The following is a 13,469-nucleotide window of genomic DNA, read 5'->3' on the forward strand; positions in this document are numbered from 1 at the left end:
TTGATGACTAGAGAACCATAATAATGGATTCATCTTTTATCTGAGCTTTTTCTTCTGAATAAGGACATCATTTGGATTCTTGTGCATTATCCCAAGATTTCCCTTTATAGCACATGAATCAGTAATTATCCTACCACTGTCTAAGCCTTCCCTAATCACAAAAATCTTAGAATAATGAGATTTTTCAAGCTAGAAGAAACCTTAGAAATTAAATATTCCATCCTAAGGAGAAAAAAAAAAACAGGTCAAGAAAGGTGACGCTTGAACTCCTGCAGCTAGCCAGCAGCTGTGTTAGTGTCTTTCTCCTTCCATCCCATGACCCGGCCTCCTCTATGAAATGCCACTTAATGTGTATTTTTTTTAACTGTCAAGTTGGTGTCATAATCTTTGTGACTTCCAGCTGGCTCTCTCTGAGTTAAGTGGTTTAAAAGAAATGTTCAGCTACTTAAATCATAATTATTTCATCCTCCAGTAAGACAACCAGTAGCTGAAGACATCCTTGCAGCCTCTTCCATTCGAGCTGGACCCCCATCCATTACCTCATAGCTACTCACAAGGACGTTCCTTAGTCCTACTTCAGATGGTTTGAGAACACAATACTTTTTCTCACCTTGTTTTTACTCTTTGAACATCTGTTTTAACCACTTATGTAGAAATCCTGGTCCCTATCCTTGGCATAAATAGCCTCACATCATCATACCTTCCTTCTCTCATAAACCAAAAAACATTCTCCAGGCTCCTGGGAATTGTGGTTTTATTCACTGACTCTAAAAAGTTTGTTTTCTGGGAATTGGTACAAAGAAAGGACACTGTGTTGGGGTTGTGAAGTGAAGATTGAGGTTTAATGTCCTGGGATATCTTCCAGTAATAATTGAGCCTTTGATTATTATTGTCTTTATTCATTCAATTATTATATACGTTTCAAGTCCCAAGAAAGCTTTCCAGGTTAGCACCCTCTGCTTGGAAATGAGGACTACCAGAGGCAGTACAATAAACAACCATGTCAAAAAAAAAGGGTAAATTGTGTCTAAATTTAAATTAACCAAGATGAAAGAAAGACAGTGGTACATCTAAATTGCAAATATATTTTTAATGCCAGAAAAAAAATGTCAGTAACAAATGCTGATGAAATAAATTCACTGAAAAATCCTATGTGACATAGCTTTCTTTATTTGTATTCAACCAATATTTATTGAGCACCTTTTACCTAGAAGGCACGGAGGCTACAGACGACCCTCACCCTCATGGAGCTTACAGTCTGCTGGGAAACACAACCATTATATAAGCAGATATGTTAAATTACAAGGCTTGTGAAGATAGGGAGGTTAGAGGGCAGCACAGAGACACATAGCTGGGGGCCTTTAATGGGATCAAGGTTCCCTGAGGAGACCATGTTTGATGTGACATCAACCCTTGAGAAATAATATTGTCTGCACAAATAATTGCTTATTTTTGACACAATTGTGGTTTCATTAATGTTATAGAATGCACTTGGGCTTTTGCTCATTATATATACTCACCCAGAGCTGATATCAAAATATCCAGCAACCAGTAACATAGGACATGAGGCAGTTAGAATAGAAGCTAACCTCTGCTCTGGGGCAGAGAGCTGGAAGCTGCCTAGTGTGCTGTGCATTAACTGCTCGACCGTGGAGAGGTCTAGGCTTCCTGGGGAAGGGACTACAGTGAAGGAGAATGACTGAGGCCTGCAGCCATTTACCAACCACGATTGCCCCCTAGCACATACTGCTTGCTTATCTGTCCTGTGTGTACCAGGCTCCTTCTATTGAGAGAGTACATTAGAATTCAAACTTGACAGGAAAAAAAAATCCCTTATTGTTTCAGATCATCTGAAACCAATTGCACAAAACCAATCACTAAGAAAAAGCTTAAAATATTTTATGCAACAAAATGAAGTTGCCAATTTTACAAAGCACTAGTTTTAAAATATTGGGAATTAACATTTTTCCATATAGTGCTGAACATAAAGTGTGACATTAAGCTTGCCTGATATATTTTTTGAATAACATTATTTCAAGAATTTCTAAATTTAGGTAGTTTAAGAATACACTGAATTCTGGGGGTATGATTTCATGTGATAAGTTCAAATACCTCTTTCAATGTAAGAAAAAGGAAGACATTTCTAGCAGAAGGTTAAATGTATTATTTAATTCACAAAAAGCCAGCAATGGGCTAATACAAAAAAATTTATGTTATTGCTTAAAAGGCAAACACAAATTTATGTCCAGAAGAAAAGAACAATTATATTAACTGAGCTTGGAGATACCACTGTATTGTCAAGTACAGTAAACTATTTAAATGAGGCCTCCATTTTTAATCTGGAAAAATATGATGAAGCTAGTTTTCTGGCATAAATCCAAGCTTTGCCAACTTCAAACACATAATGCTTAGGAAATGCAAATCTTGTATTGTATTTACTACATACTAAACTTTTATAGCCAATTTGAACTAAACACTGTAAATTCATGAATTTACTTTTGTTTTACCCTGATGTAAATATTAATGGACCGTCAATCAATTCTAATGGAAGTGTGTTTACTTCTCCCTGGCTCTCTTCATGTGAACATTTCAAACACCTACAAATATTTATAAGATAACCTACTATAACTTCACCAAATGTAATCACTCTAAGAAACAGGGAAAGGCAAAATTGTTTTTCTTTGACTTTAATCTCAAATTGTAACAGAGTTTGTGCTGAAAGGTGACCTCTAAATCTCTTATATCCTCAGAAAAAAAGAATCTCCTACTTCCTGAAAAAAAAGGGCAGTTTTTAAAATCATTGGACAAGAGCATTATCATTTAATTTGCACTTTCAGATTCATTTATGAGCATTGCTCTGGTAAAAGTTAATTATGGCACCAGTATTCCCATCTGAGCTCAGTTACCAGGATCGAAAACGTGTGCAACAAGAGGAACTGCGTTTCCGAGTGGCTGTGCCCTTTCTAAAATCCAGGAGGAAAAGTGACGAGTATTAGGACAAGCTTGGGCCAGGAGTCCCTTCCAGGGCCTTGCAAGAGCTTTTCTGGCAATCTGAATATATTCAAAGAGAATATTTTTTCAGTAAGCCTCCATTTGGCGGACATATTTTTATCAAATAGATTGTTTAAATTAAACCTGCATGCTACAGAAATAACCCCCACTCTAAGAAATTTGCAAGTCTGGTCTTAGTATATTTGTAGGTTTTTCCTCCCATTTACTAATAGGGAGGCACAATTATGTCTTTTGAAAGTGGCATCTTATATTTGCTAGCAGCCATTGAGGCAGCATTGTGGAGGGACCAGCACAGGCTTTGCGATCTGACAGTCTGAGACAGGGATTTCTATTTAACATCTCAGAGCTTCCTTCCCTGCATATGTCACTGGGGAAACTACACTGCTTTGTAGGTTGTTGGAAGAATTAGGAATAATCTATGACAGTGCTGGGCACATAGTAAGTGCTTAGTAAATAGTAGCTCTTGATTTGGTGTTTGTTTATGGTGGTTTTGCCTGCTCTTCACCAGCAGGACCAAACACCAGTGCCATGGTAACCTAGACCATTTCTCATGGCCAACACCAGTTCTCGGCCACGGAGGACTCTGCCCTCTAGGGGACATTTGGCACCGTCTGGGGGCATATCTGGTTGTCACAACTGAAAAGGGAGGGGGGAAGGTGCTCCTGGCATCTAGTGGGGAGGGTCAAAGAGGCTGCTAAACATCCTACAATGCACAGAACAGCCCTCCCTCCCCCAACAAAGTATTATCCAGTCCGGAACCGCAGTAGTGCTGAGGTTAAGAAACCCCGGCCAACACAGTAATCACAATAAATTCTAGAGGCAGAGAAACCATAGCAACAGTCAGAAAATTCATCATAAATTTCAAACTCTCCATAAAGGGAATGAAGGACAGTCTTAGAAATAAGCATAAAATCAGTACAGATAACTATTGAACAGGCTGCCTAGTAGGTGGGTGTGGGTAGGTGTGTTTGTGATTTATTTTGAGTTTGTCTTTTTTTTTTTAACAGTACACCCACCCTTGCTTCAGATACATGCGTGTGTGGTGTGCTGAAGTCAGTGTTCCGTACTACCAATCTGGGATAACTGGTAACTTGCCCCATACAAAGGGGGTTTTCAGTAATGCCATGAACCTTCAATCCCGTGAACTGAAAATCTTGATATGGCTGTGTACAAATCTAGGCACTTAAGATCAATATACTCCATACTTTAGTGTATAAGAAGGTTTAACATGTTTAATGCATAAAAAGGTTTGTTGTATATGCTTCAATGCATAACATTTTTAGGAAACAAAAGAAAAGAGAGCCTGTGGTATAATCCAAACAGGAACTGTGCCAAAGAGAACTTTGTTTTGGAGGCCACCCCACGCGAGCCGACGGTATGACTTTAGAGTGTCTGTGGATCCTTTGTACTTTTGAAGCCCCTGTGGGTGATGAAAGCGACTGAACTGCTACCACAAATCTCACTTATTCGAACGGGTCCTCCCCACTCGACAACTTATTAGTCCACTATGGGTTTTAAAGTAAAAACCTCATTTATATTTTAAAAAATCATCGCTAATTCAGAAAGTCTTGTTTCTTTTGAACCCAAGTTAGTGAAATCATACAATTCTAATATATTTTGGTTTCTCACTTGAGGAATGGTATTTTCAAACCATTGCAAGAAACAAAAAGCCCAGGGACCGTCGGGGGTAGAAATGGGTAAAAAAAAAAACAAAAAAAAACGAGAAAAAACGGGTATAAAGTTTAGTACTAATCGATATTCTACTCCTGTCCCAAATTTCTTGAACAAACATGTATATACGGTTTTTCTGCTCTGGCAGGATGTAAAAAGTGTCATAAAATATACTTAACTTGTAATAAGGTAATAACTTGGTTCACTTTATACTACCGTATTTTTCAGACTATAAGATGTACCTTCCCCCCCGTCCCCCAAATTTGGGAGGAATTATGGTTGTTAATGGTGCTGTCAAGTTCTGTTTACATTTACATTGGTGAAATATTATGTTATTTATGTTATTAAATATTCTACCACATTTTTTGCTTCAATTTTTTTTCCTATTTCCCTCCTCTAAAACCTAGGTGCATCTTAGGGTCTGAAAAGTACAGTATTTAATTAATTTATTTGAAATAGGTATTTGAAAATTATTCATAGGGGTAAATGTCTAATCTGGCAAATAAAAATGAAAAAGATTATTTGAATGACTGAGAACCTTAATTTTCTGCTTCATATGTTTTTAAAAAGTATAAAGGATTGGCACTACTGAAACACTGTGTAACCACCCCAGGAAAGAGACTCTGGCCCTCAGACCACCATATACCAACTGGCAGTAAAGAAACACTCACTTAATCTTTGAGATAATATATTTAGGGAGGGAAAAAAGAATCGACAGCATAGGCAAGTCTGTGGTTGAGAAATCAGGTTTGAAGTCAGAAGAGGCAGCAATAGGGACTCGAATTCTCCTCTGTGCTTAGTTCATAGGCGCAGAAGGGGACTTAAGGCTCCGCGGGAAAGGACGCCGAGGTGCAGCTCTTGACAGTCTACTCCTAAGCTCAGTGAGAGAACTTGGTGTGTCTCAGTTCCCAGATACTAGGATCCATGGGTTTTATAAAACGCTGGCATGGCCTCAGCAAAGGCTGAGGAGGAGTGACTGAAATCTACAAGGTGGACAGAATGTTATCACAAGGTGAACATGAAAGAGGTGAGTTCAAGTCAAATGGAAGATCCTACTTTGAACAGTAGGCTGCAAACTTGAGAATCTCATCTACCCCATAAAAAAGGAAAATTTGTGTAATTTCCTTTTTATGTTGGTGAATTCATGGATTATTGATACATAATGAATTTTAGAGAAAACTGAGGTAAGCGGAGGATCATCTTCCAAACCGAAGGGAAGGAAGACGGGCATCCCCACTCTGTCGGAGGTACACAGGCACAGAGCCCGGGTGTGGGCGGATAGGGCTGACTCCGCGTCCACCCTCGCCTTAACGCATTAATGCGCCCTGGCCACGTGGCGGGCGCCCGGCTGGCCACACCACAGAGGCAATAACCATGTCTGCCTCAAGCAGGCAACAGCCTAGTGGGAGCCTGTACACGTAAAACGGTAGCTAGAATCATGGACGTACTCCATTCTGTAAATATTTCCTCGAGTTCTTGATGAGGTCCTGCAGCCTATTTCCACCTTGTATTCACCCAACTGAGAGTATAACAGCTACTTGCATTGAAAATGTCTTTCTTCAGGAATAGCTGAGGTTTAGATAAATCTTTATAACTGTGAAAAAGCCTGAAATCCTTTAGTTCCAGTTCTTTGAGGAGGCTGTACCAGAACCGCACTACACTGCTGTCACTGCCACTGACCTCGAACCCAGGCCAGTGGAGATGGATCTCGAAGATGAGCTGTCCAATTTGCTCAAGGACATCTTCCAGAATAAGATTTTCCAAAACTTTCCATTCTGCACTTTCCAGATCTGCTTTGAGAACATCAATCTGTGAAAAAGTGATAGAATGAGATTAGCAGATTCAATAAACATTGTTTAAAATGCCATCTTGGTATCAGGAACATCACTGTTTAACTACCATTCTAGAAAGCAGAATTTTTCTTTTCTTTTCTTTCTTTCTTTTTTTTTTAGATATTGATTTTTTTAGAGAAAGAGAAAGAAACATTGATTTGTTGTTCCACTTATTTGGGCATTCATTGATTGATTGTAGTATGTGCCCTGATAGGAGATCAAACCCACAACTTCGGCATATGGGGACAACCCTCTAGCTAACTGACCTATCTGGGCAGAGCCAGCAGAATTTTTTGAATTTTAGATTTAGAGGTCTTTTTCAAATGGCCATTTGTGAATTTCTAACCTCACTCCACACCGAATATTGATACACAAATGATGAAATGCCAGTCAGTCAGAGTGGACCCTCTTTCTTTCTGCCCAGTGGGAATGGATGCCTAAGAAGGAGATGCTGGAGCGTATCATGAAGCTCCATGTCCACAGCCTCCCCCAGAAAACTACATGCTGCACAGGGGAACCTGTGTGTCCAGACAGAACGGTGGCCTGCAGGGGGGACTGACAGAGGACCACTGTCTGCAGGGACCACCTCACTAATCATGCCCCCTCCCACTTGACCAGGACCAGAATCCAGGGAAAGACTTCTCCGGTATCTGAATATTGGACTTGAAAAAAATTATTACTCCATGATCTCTTTTAAAAAAGTATATACAAGTATAACATTCTAAAAAGAAAAAGACAAAAATACCATTCTCTGTTCATCTAATGAATATAAGTTCACGTTCCGGGTGAGACAGAATATAGAAAAAAGAGTAGGATGGGAAAGATTTTAATTAAATTATGAGAATAAGCTCCTTTTTGCTGGCTTTATACAAAATCTATTAGAACAACAGAACTCCATATAGCCCCAGAAAGCAATGAAAGCTAATTACTCACCAAGAGCCTATATGTACCTGGCATTATGCTAAGCATTTCATCTTACAATATCCATTTAGTCCTCTTAACAGTTCTGCAAGAGTGATTCTCTTAGCATCCCTCTTCAGAGTTTAGGAAATCAGACTCACAGTGCCCCATCCTACCACACTGCTGGAGAGGCAGTGGTGAAATGTGAACCGAATCTGTGTACAGGGCCTAGATTCTCAACCACTACATGATGTTGAGTCCCCATAAACCACAAAAGGAAAAGCAGTAACTCAGAGTCCCTAAAAGGCTGTTGGTTTGGAAAATAAGGTGCTAGTGCAGAGAGAATGGCGGTCAGTGAGCAGAAGTATTGTTATCGGCATTACCATTTTACATCTTCGGAGCACTTCCCAGCTTAAAGCATTATAATCTCAGTGAAACAGCCCTATCCGTAGACAAGGATTTGGTAAAGATGACTTTCTGATGCCAAGGAATGGAGGGACAGTGGGAGTGGATAAGTAGACCACACTGAGAAAGGTGACAGCATTCAGACCAAACTGGAATAATGAGGATGGAGGGAATCGCTGCGATAGAGCAGAGGCCAGTGTCCCAAGAGGTGACAGCACACACAACCCTAATCAGCTCCTCAGGAAGCAGCGGACCAAAGTCTCTGACGTTCTGTCCATGCAAGTAAAACATCTTTGTGCGGAAGGATGGATAAGGAATCAGACCAACTCCGTCCCAGCCTCTCTTCTCCCAACACATCTCTGATAAGTTTCTCAGATACAGCTGAGTCACGAGGCCCTCAGAGCAGTGATAACATTTCTTGTGGGATTTCAGAGTGGGATGGAGAAGCAGCATTGAGTTTAGACATAACTGCTCCAAGAAAATGGTCTCTGCCCAGCATCCTGAGATCCTGTGGGACACGCTTTCATTCTCCTGTGTTCGATAGCACCTGCTGGTCCATCAGGAATAGAGTGATAACAATGCCAATATTAAAAGAGGCTTAGGAAAGGCTAGATCTCTATAAACCAGCTGGTTGATTCAATGGCTCCAAAATCAAAGAGAAAAGCGAAAAACAAACACAAAACAACTTTCTTTTCTGAAAGGAACAGAGCAAAGGCAGATTCCATATGAACATACACAAGATTAAAATAATTCTTGTCAATTGGACACAATAGAATTAATTCACCCTTTTTTTCATCTCTGCAGTCCTGACACTTGCTTGGCTTTGTTTAATTTTTGAAATCTTAAGCAAATATTCCTGAGTTAGGATAATTAAGCTGCCAAAAGAGATAATCAAAACTTCACACCATTTTTCTAATTGGTATAGAAACTATCCAAAACCCAAAATCAACATTTGTGGGGACAGTTCACATTGCCAAGAATTTCTTAAGTTCCTTATAGATTTATTTTTTACTGTGGTTTTCTGTGAGTTTGTATAGTTGAATGATCAATAAAGTATTAAAAGGACAGGTTAAAGTTAATCAGCCTAAAATTGTCCTAAAAACTATAACTATGAGGTGTAGAAGAATATACTTCATATATTTTTCCAAACATTTGTTTTAAACAAGCTGTTAATCAGAAGTTATGAGCAACTGGAAAATTACCAAGTTATTAGGCTAAATCATAGCAAATGTATGCTTCCTTTGGAAATCCAATTTTCATTCACAAAATGCTAACCCATTCTAAAGAGCAAAAAGTATAGTCAAACATGACAACATCCCCACCCCCTTTTGACTTCAGTGACTGAAAATTCTCCCCATCAGTCAGAGCTGCACGGGCTGCTCCAGTGCATGCAGCCCTGGTGTGGTGTGGCGCTGAGAGAAGTGCAGGCAGCCAAAGTGCTGGGGATGAGGCATGGTTTTCTCTTACAGTGTGTTTTTTCTGTTTTTTGCATTCCAGAATATTCTATTACTGCTATTTTGCAAATATAATTTCCATTATTACTGCATTAAGCACCCAATATTATTGTTATTATAGGCACTAAATATCTCTGAATAAGATATGCCAGTTTTAATATTCTAATAACAACTTTCAACAATTACGGCACTAAAAATCATGCAAATAACCATATCGGAATAGTCAAGTGCCGGTCCTAATACAGTTAGGTTAAATCGAGCTTATTGAAAAAAAGGAAACAACTGAGTGTTAACTCTCTGTAATCTCTGAAATGAAGACCTTCTTGGGTAGAAGGGTCTCAAAGAAGTTAAATGAAATGGCTTTTTAGTGTCATTTCAGAGGCATTAGAAGGGTCCTCTTATCAAAAATCATCTCCTTTTCTTTATGCCTGAAATACACATAAATCACCTTTCATAGACTTTTGAGGAAAAGGGAAATTTAACTTTAACTGGATTAAGTTGCGAGGCCGTCTGGCAGCTTCCTCACTACAGGCACAAGTTTACCCGTGTTCATCCACCTGGAAGCGAGAGCTGAGAGGAAAGAGGGGTGTAGACAAGGGGCACCAATGCTTGTATTAGTTTGCTAGGGCTGCTGTGTAACAAAGTGTCCCAAACCGTGTGGCTGCAACAACAGAAATGTGTTGCCTGGGCTCTGGAGACTAGACATCTGGAACCAAGGTGTGGGGTCCCCTGGGGACTGTGAGGGAGGGTCTGCTTCATGCCGCCTCCCAGCTCCTGGTGGTTTGCTGGCAAGCTTTGACATCCCCTGGCTTCTGCACGACTCTGATCTCCGTCTTCATGTCCACACTGTTACCCCTGTGTGTCCGTGTCCAATGTACCCTCTTTATAAGGAGACCAGTTATATTGGATTAAGGGTCCACTTTACATTAGTATGACATCATTAAACTAATTACACCTGCAATGACCCTCCAGTTAAGGTCACCTTCTGAGGTACTAGGGGTTAGGACTTCAACACAAGGTTTTGGGGGGGGACACACAAGGCAGCCCACAACAGTGTTTGAGGTGGCTATCACTATAGAGCTATGGCAAGACAGTATGAGTTTGGGAGCCAATCCCGCAGGCCAGTGCCTATGGAAAGTGTGCTGGGCCAGGGAGCCGAGGGCCAGCAACCATTGGAGACAGTTATTGGCAACTTCCTGCCATTTCCTACGCCAGCCAACACTGACAGCTCCAACTTCGCTAAGTGTCAAACCCAGAGCAGGTCAGCAAGCCTCCAAGGCCAATTAAAGCAGCCACCACAAAACCCCTGTGCTACATCCCCTGGTTCCATCTAGGCCACATGGCCAGGCCCAGCAGGTGCCGCTTGTCTTTGGCACCTTCCCATTCCTAGCTGCACCCCTCTCCCTCCTTCTGGAACTCCTTCAGGCACTCAGCATCCTTGTGTCCACGGCTCCCCACCTGAGCCTGTTCTCCTCCAAGGGGGCTGTCATGCAGGATAGGAGACTTTGTTACATGCCAGCTGGCTCTCAGGAGGGTAAAAATGGAAGCTGCAGCACCTGTAAAGGACTAGGTTGGGACTCACCAGCATCACTTCCACGGCATTCTATTGGTCAAAGCAAATCACAGGGCCAGCCCAGATTCAAGGGGAGGTAGAACAGATCCCAGCCCTTGAGGACAGCAAGGCGAACACAGAAAAGATGAGATGAATTGTTCATAGCCATGTGTGCAGTTCATTGACCCCAGGGTTAAAAGCAATGTTACTTTACATACACACCCATGAATGAACTAAAGTTATTACAGTAGACTTCAGCTTTTACTGGACATAGGCAATAGTCCAGGAAAAATAAATTATAAAGCCTTTATTCATCAGAATATTATTTAAAAAGGGAAATTAATTAAAACATGGCATTTACTATTAGATCTGGCTTTCCTTGAAAGCTGACAAAGAACTTAGATATCCAATGGATTAAGGATGACTAATAAAAAATACTGAAAAGGACAAGTAAATATGTGTGAGCCTTAGATAGTGTATTAATCTATTAGAGATGCTATAACAAAATGCCACAGACGGGTGACTGAAACAACGGAAATTTAGTTTCTCAGAGTTCAGGAGGCTAAACGTCCCAGATCAAGGTGTCAGTAGGCCTGGTTTCTCCTGAGGCCTCTCTCTCCGGCTCACTGACGGCTGCTTCCTCCCCGTGTCTTCACGTGGCCATTCTCCTGCAAGTGAGCACTCTTGGTATGTCTTGTTATTCTTACAAGAACACAGTCCTGTTGGACTAGGTTCCCACTCTCATGACTTCAGAACTTGAATTATGTTGATAAAGGCCCTGTCACCAAACACAGTCACATTGGAGGGTCAGAGCTTCAACCGACGCATTTTGGAGGGGACACAATTCAGGCCATAACAGATAGAAAGCAGGTAGGCACTCTTGTTACGCTCTAATTAGAGGCAACCAGTATCTCTCCACAAAGAGTTTCGAAATACATGCCTGTTTACTGCTGCAGCAGCCTGGCTTCTGCAGATCCAGCATTCTCTCCTCTGCACTGCCTGGCTAACTCTAGTTCCGGGCAGTAAAAAACGTGAGCCACCTAATTCACTGAAGGTGAATCACAGAGCCTATGGCACATTTTATTTTCCCAAGGATGGTCTCACCATTAACTCCCATGTCACAATATGGCCTTGGCACTCCTCCCATCAAGAGATGGGGCTGGTGTTCCCACCCCAGAGATGGCTTCATACGGTGCGACCTGTGCAACCACACCAGGCCCTGCATTTAGAAGGCAACTTGATTTAATGCTCTGTTGTCCTGGACTTGAAATTCTTAGTAAGTTTTGAACAAGGGACCCTGCATTTTCATTGTTCACTGGGCCCCACAAATTATCCATCCTGTCTGTGACTTCCCTTGAGTTTTGCTGGGCTTGAGACTATTGACTAACTGAGTGTGAGAGAAGTGACTCTAAGTAACATCCAAGTCTAGGCATAAAAGGTGGTGCAGCTTCTGTTCTGTTCGCCAGCACACTCACTCGTTGAAACACCGGCCGCCATGCAGGGTGCCTGCCTGCCTGCCCTGAGACCACCGCGCTGTGAGGAGGTCCAAACCGGCCTTTGCAGGGAGGCCACGCCAAGGCACCAGGAATCAGTATGAAGCGGGAGATGCCTGGACGACCCAGCTGCCGCCGACGTCACCTGACTGCAGCCGCGTGACAAAATCTGAGCCAGACCACCCAGCACATCCTGTCCCAGACACTGACCCCAGGAACTGAGACATGACAAAATGACCAGTTGTCATTGTTTCAAGTAACTTAAGTTTTGGGACTGAGTCACTATGTAGCTGTAGATAACTAGAACAGGCACCAAGTACTGTTTATGCAGATATTCTTTTTAAAAGTTACTTGTATAGTATCACAGGCCATATATTTCAAAACTGTGATTTCCAGAAATTAATATACAGGGTCCTGCAGAAGTAACACCATTGAGTGTGGTCGGTAGGGTAGGTGAATGTTTCTCATGAGACGGATGGCAACTTGAACATTTCACCTAAAATGTCATAAATAAATATACACACTTGTCATTATACACATTTGGTTTCCTTTATTTATTAAATAATTATTAAATATCACACACATTTATTAGGGGCATTATTTGTGCTGGACCCTGTATATTTAACCAGAAGTATTTTCTTATTGAAAAGACAATACATGGTCATCATTTAAAAGTTAAAACTACAGACAGGAAAAAGAAAAGAAATTAAAATACCCATAATCTAGAGTGTAAAAAAAGTTAACTCTTGAACACTTGGTGTATGAGGCTTTGTTTTTCTTTGCTGTAAACACACACAACACACACTGCAGCGTGCACGGGCGTAATTCAACACGCATGCTGTTCATATGATCAGAGTGACACTGTGTTTTCAAGCCTGCTTTTTAATTTTCTTTTACCTTATTATTTTTTTATTGTTTATGCTATTACAGTTGTCACCCTTTGCCCAAACCTGCTTTTCTATTGAAGATTTTATTTATTTACTTTTTTAGAGAAAGAGGAAGGGAGGGAGAGAGAGAGAGAGAGAGAGAGAAACATCAATGTGGGAGAAATACACTGATGAGTTGCCTCTTGCATGCCCCCAACTGGGGACCTGGCCCACAACCCAGGTATGTGCCCTGACTGGGAATTGAACCAGACACCTTTTGGTCA

General features: G+C 41.1%; 1 protein-coding gene across 1 annotated transcript in view; it reads right to left on the reverse strand.

The window, feature by feature from the left end:
- Positions 1 to 1,147: 1,147 nt before the first annotated feature.
- Positions 1,148 to 13,469, reverse strand: part of METTL24 (methyltransferase like 24) — a 94,820-nt gene continuing 82,498 nt past the window's right edge. Inside the window, exon 5 of the mRNA XM_028510358.2 lies at positions 1,148 to 6,492. Within this exon, the coding sequence (XP_028366159.1) occupies positions 6,178 to 6,492 (315 nt within the window). The 3' untranslated portion in view covers positions 1,148 to 6,177. The remainder of the gene's footprint in view (positions 6,493 to 13,469) is intronic.

Source organism: Phyllostomus discolor, chromosome 4, assembly GCF_004126475.2.
Source record: "Phyllostomus discolor isolate MPI-MPIP mPhyDis1 chromosome 4, mPhyDis1.pri.v3, whole genome shotgun sequence".
NCBI lineage: Eukaryota > Metazoa > Chordata > Mammalia > Chiroptera > Phyllostomidae > Phyllostomus > Phyllostomus discolor.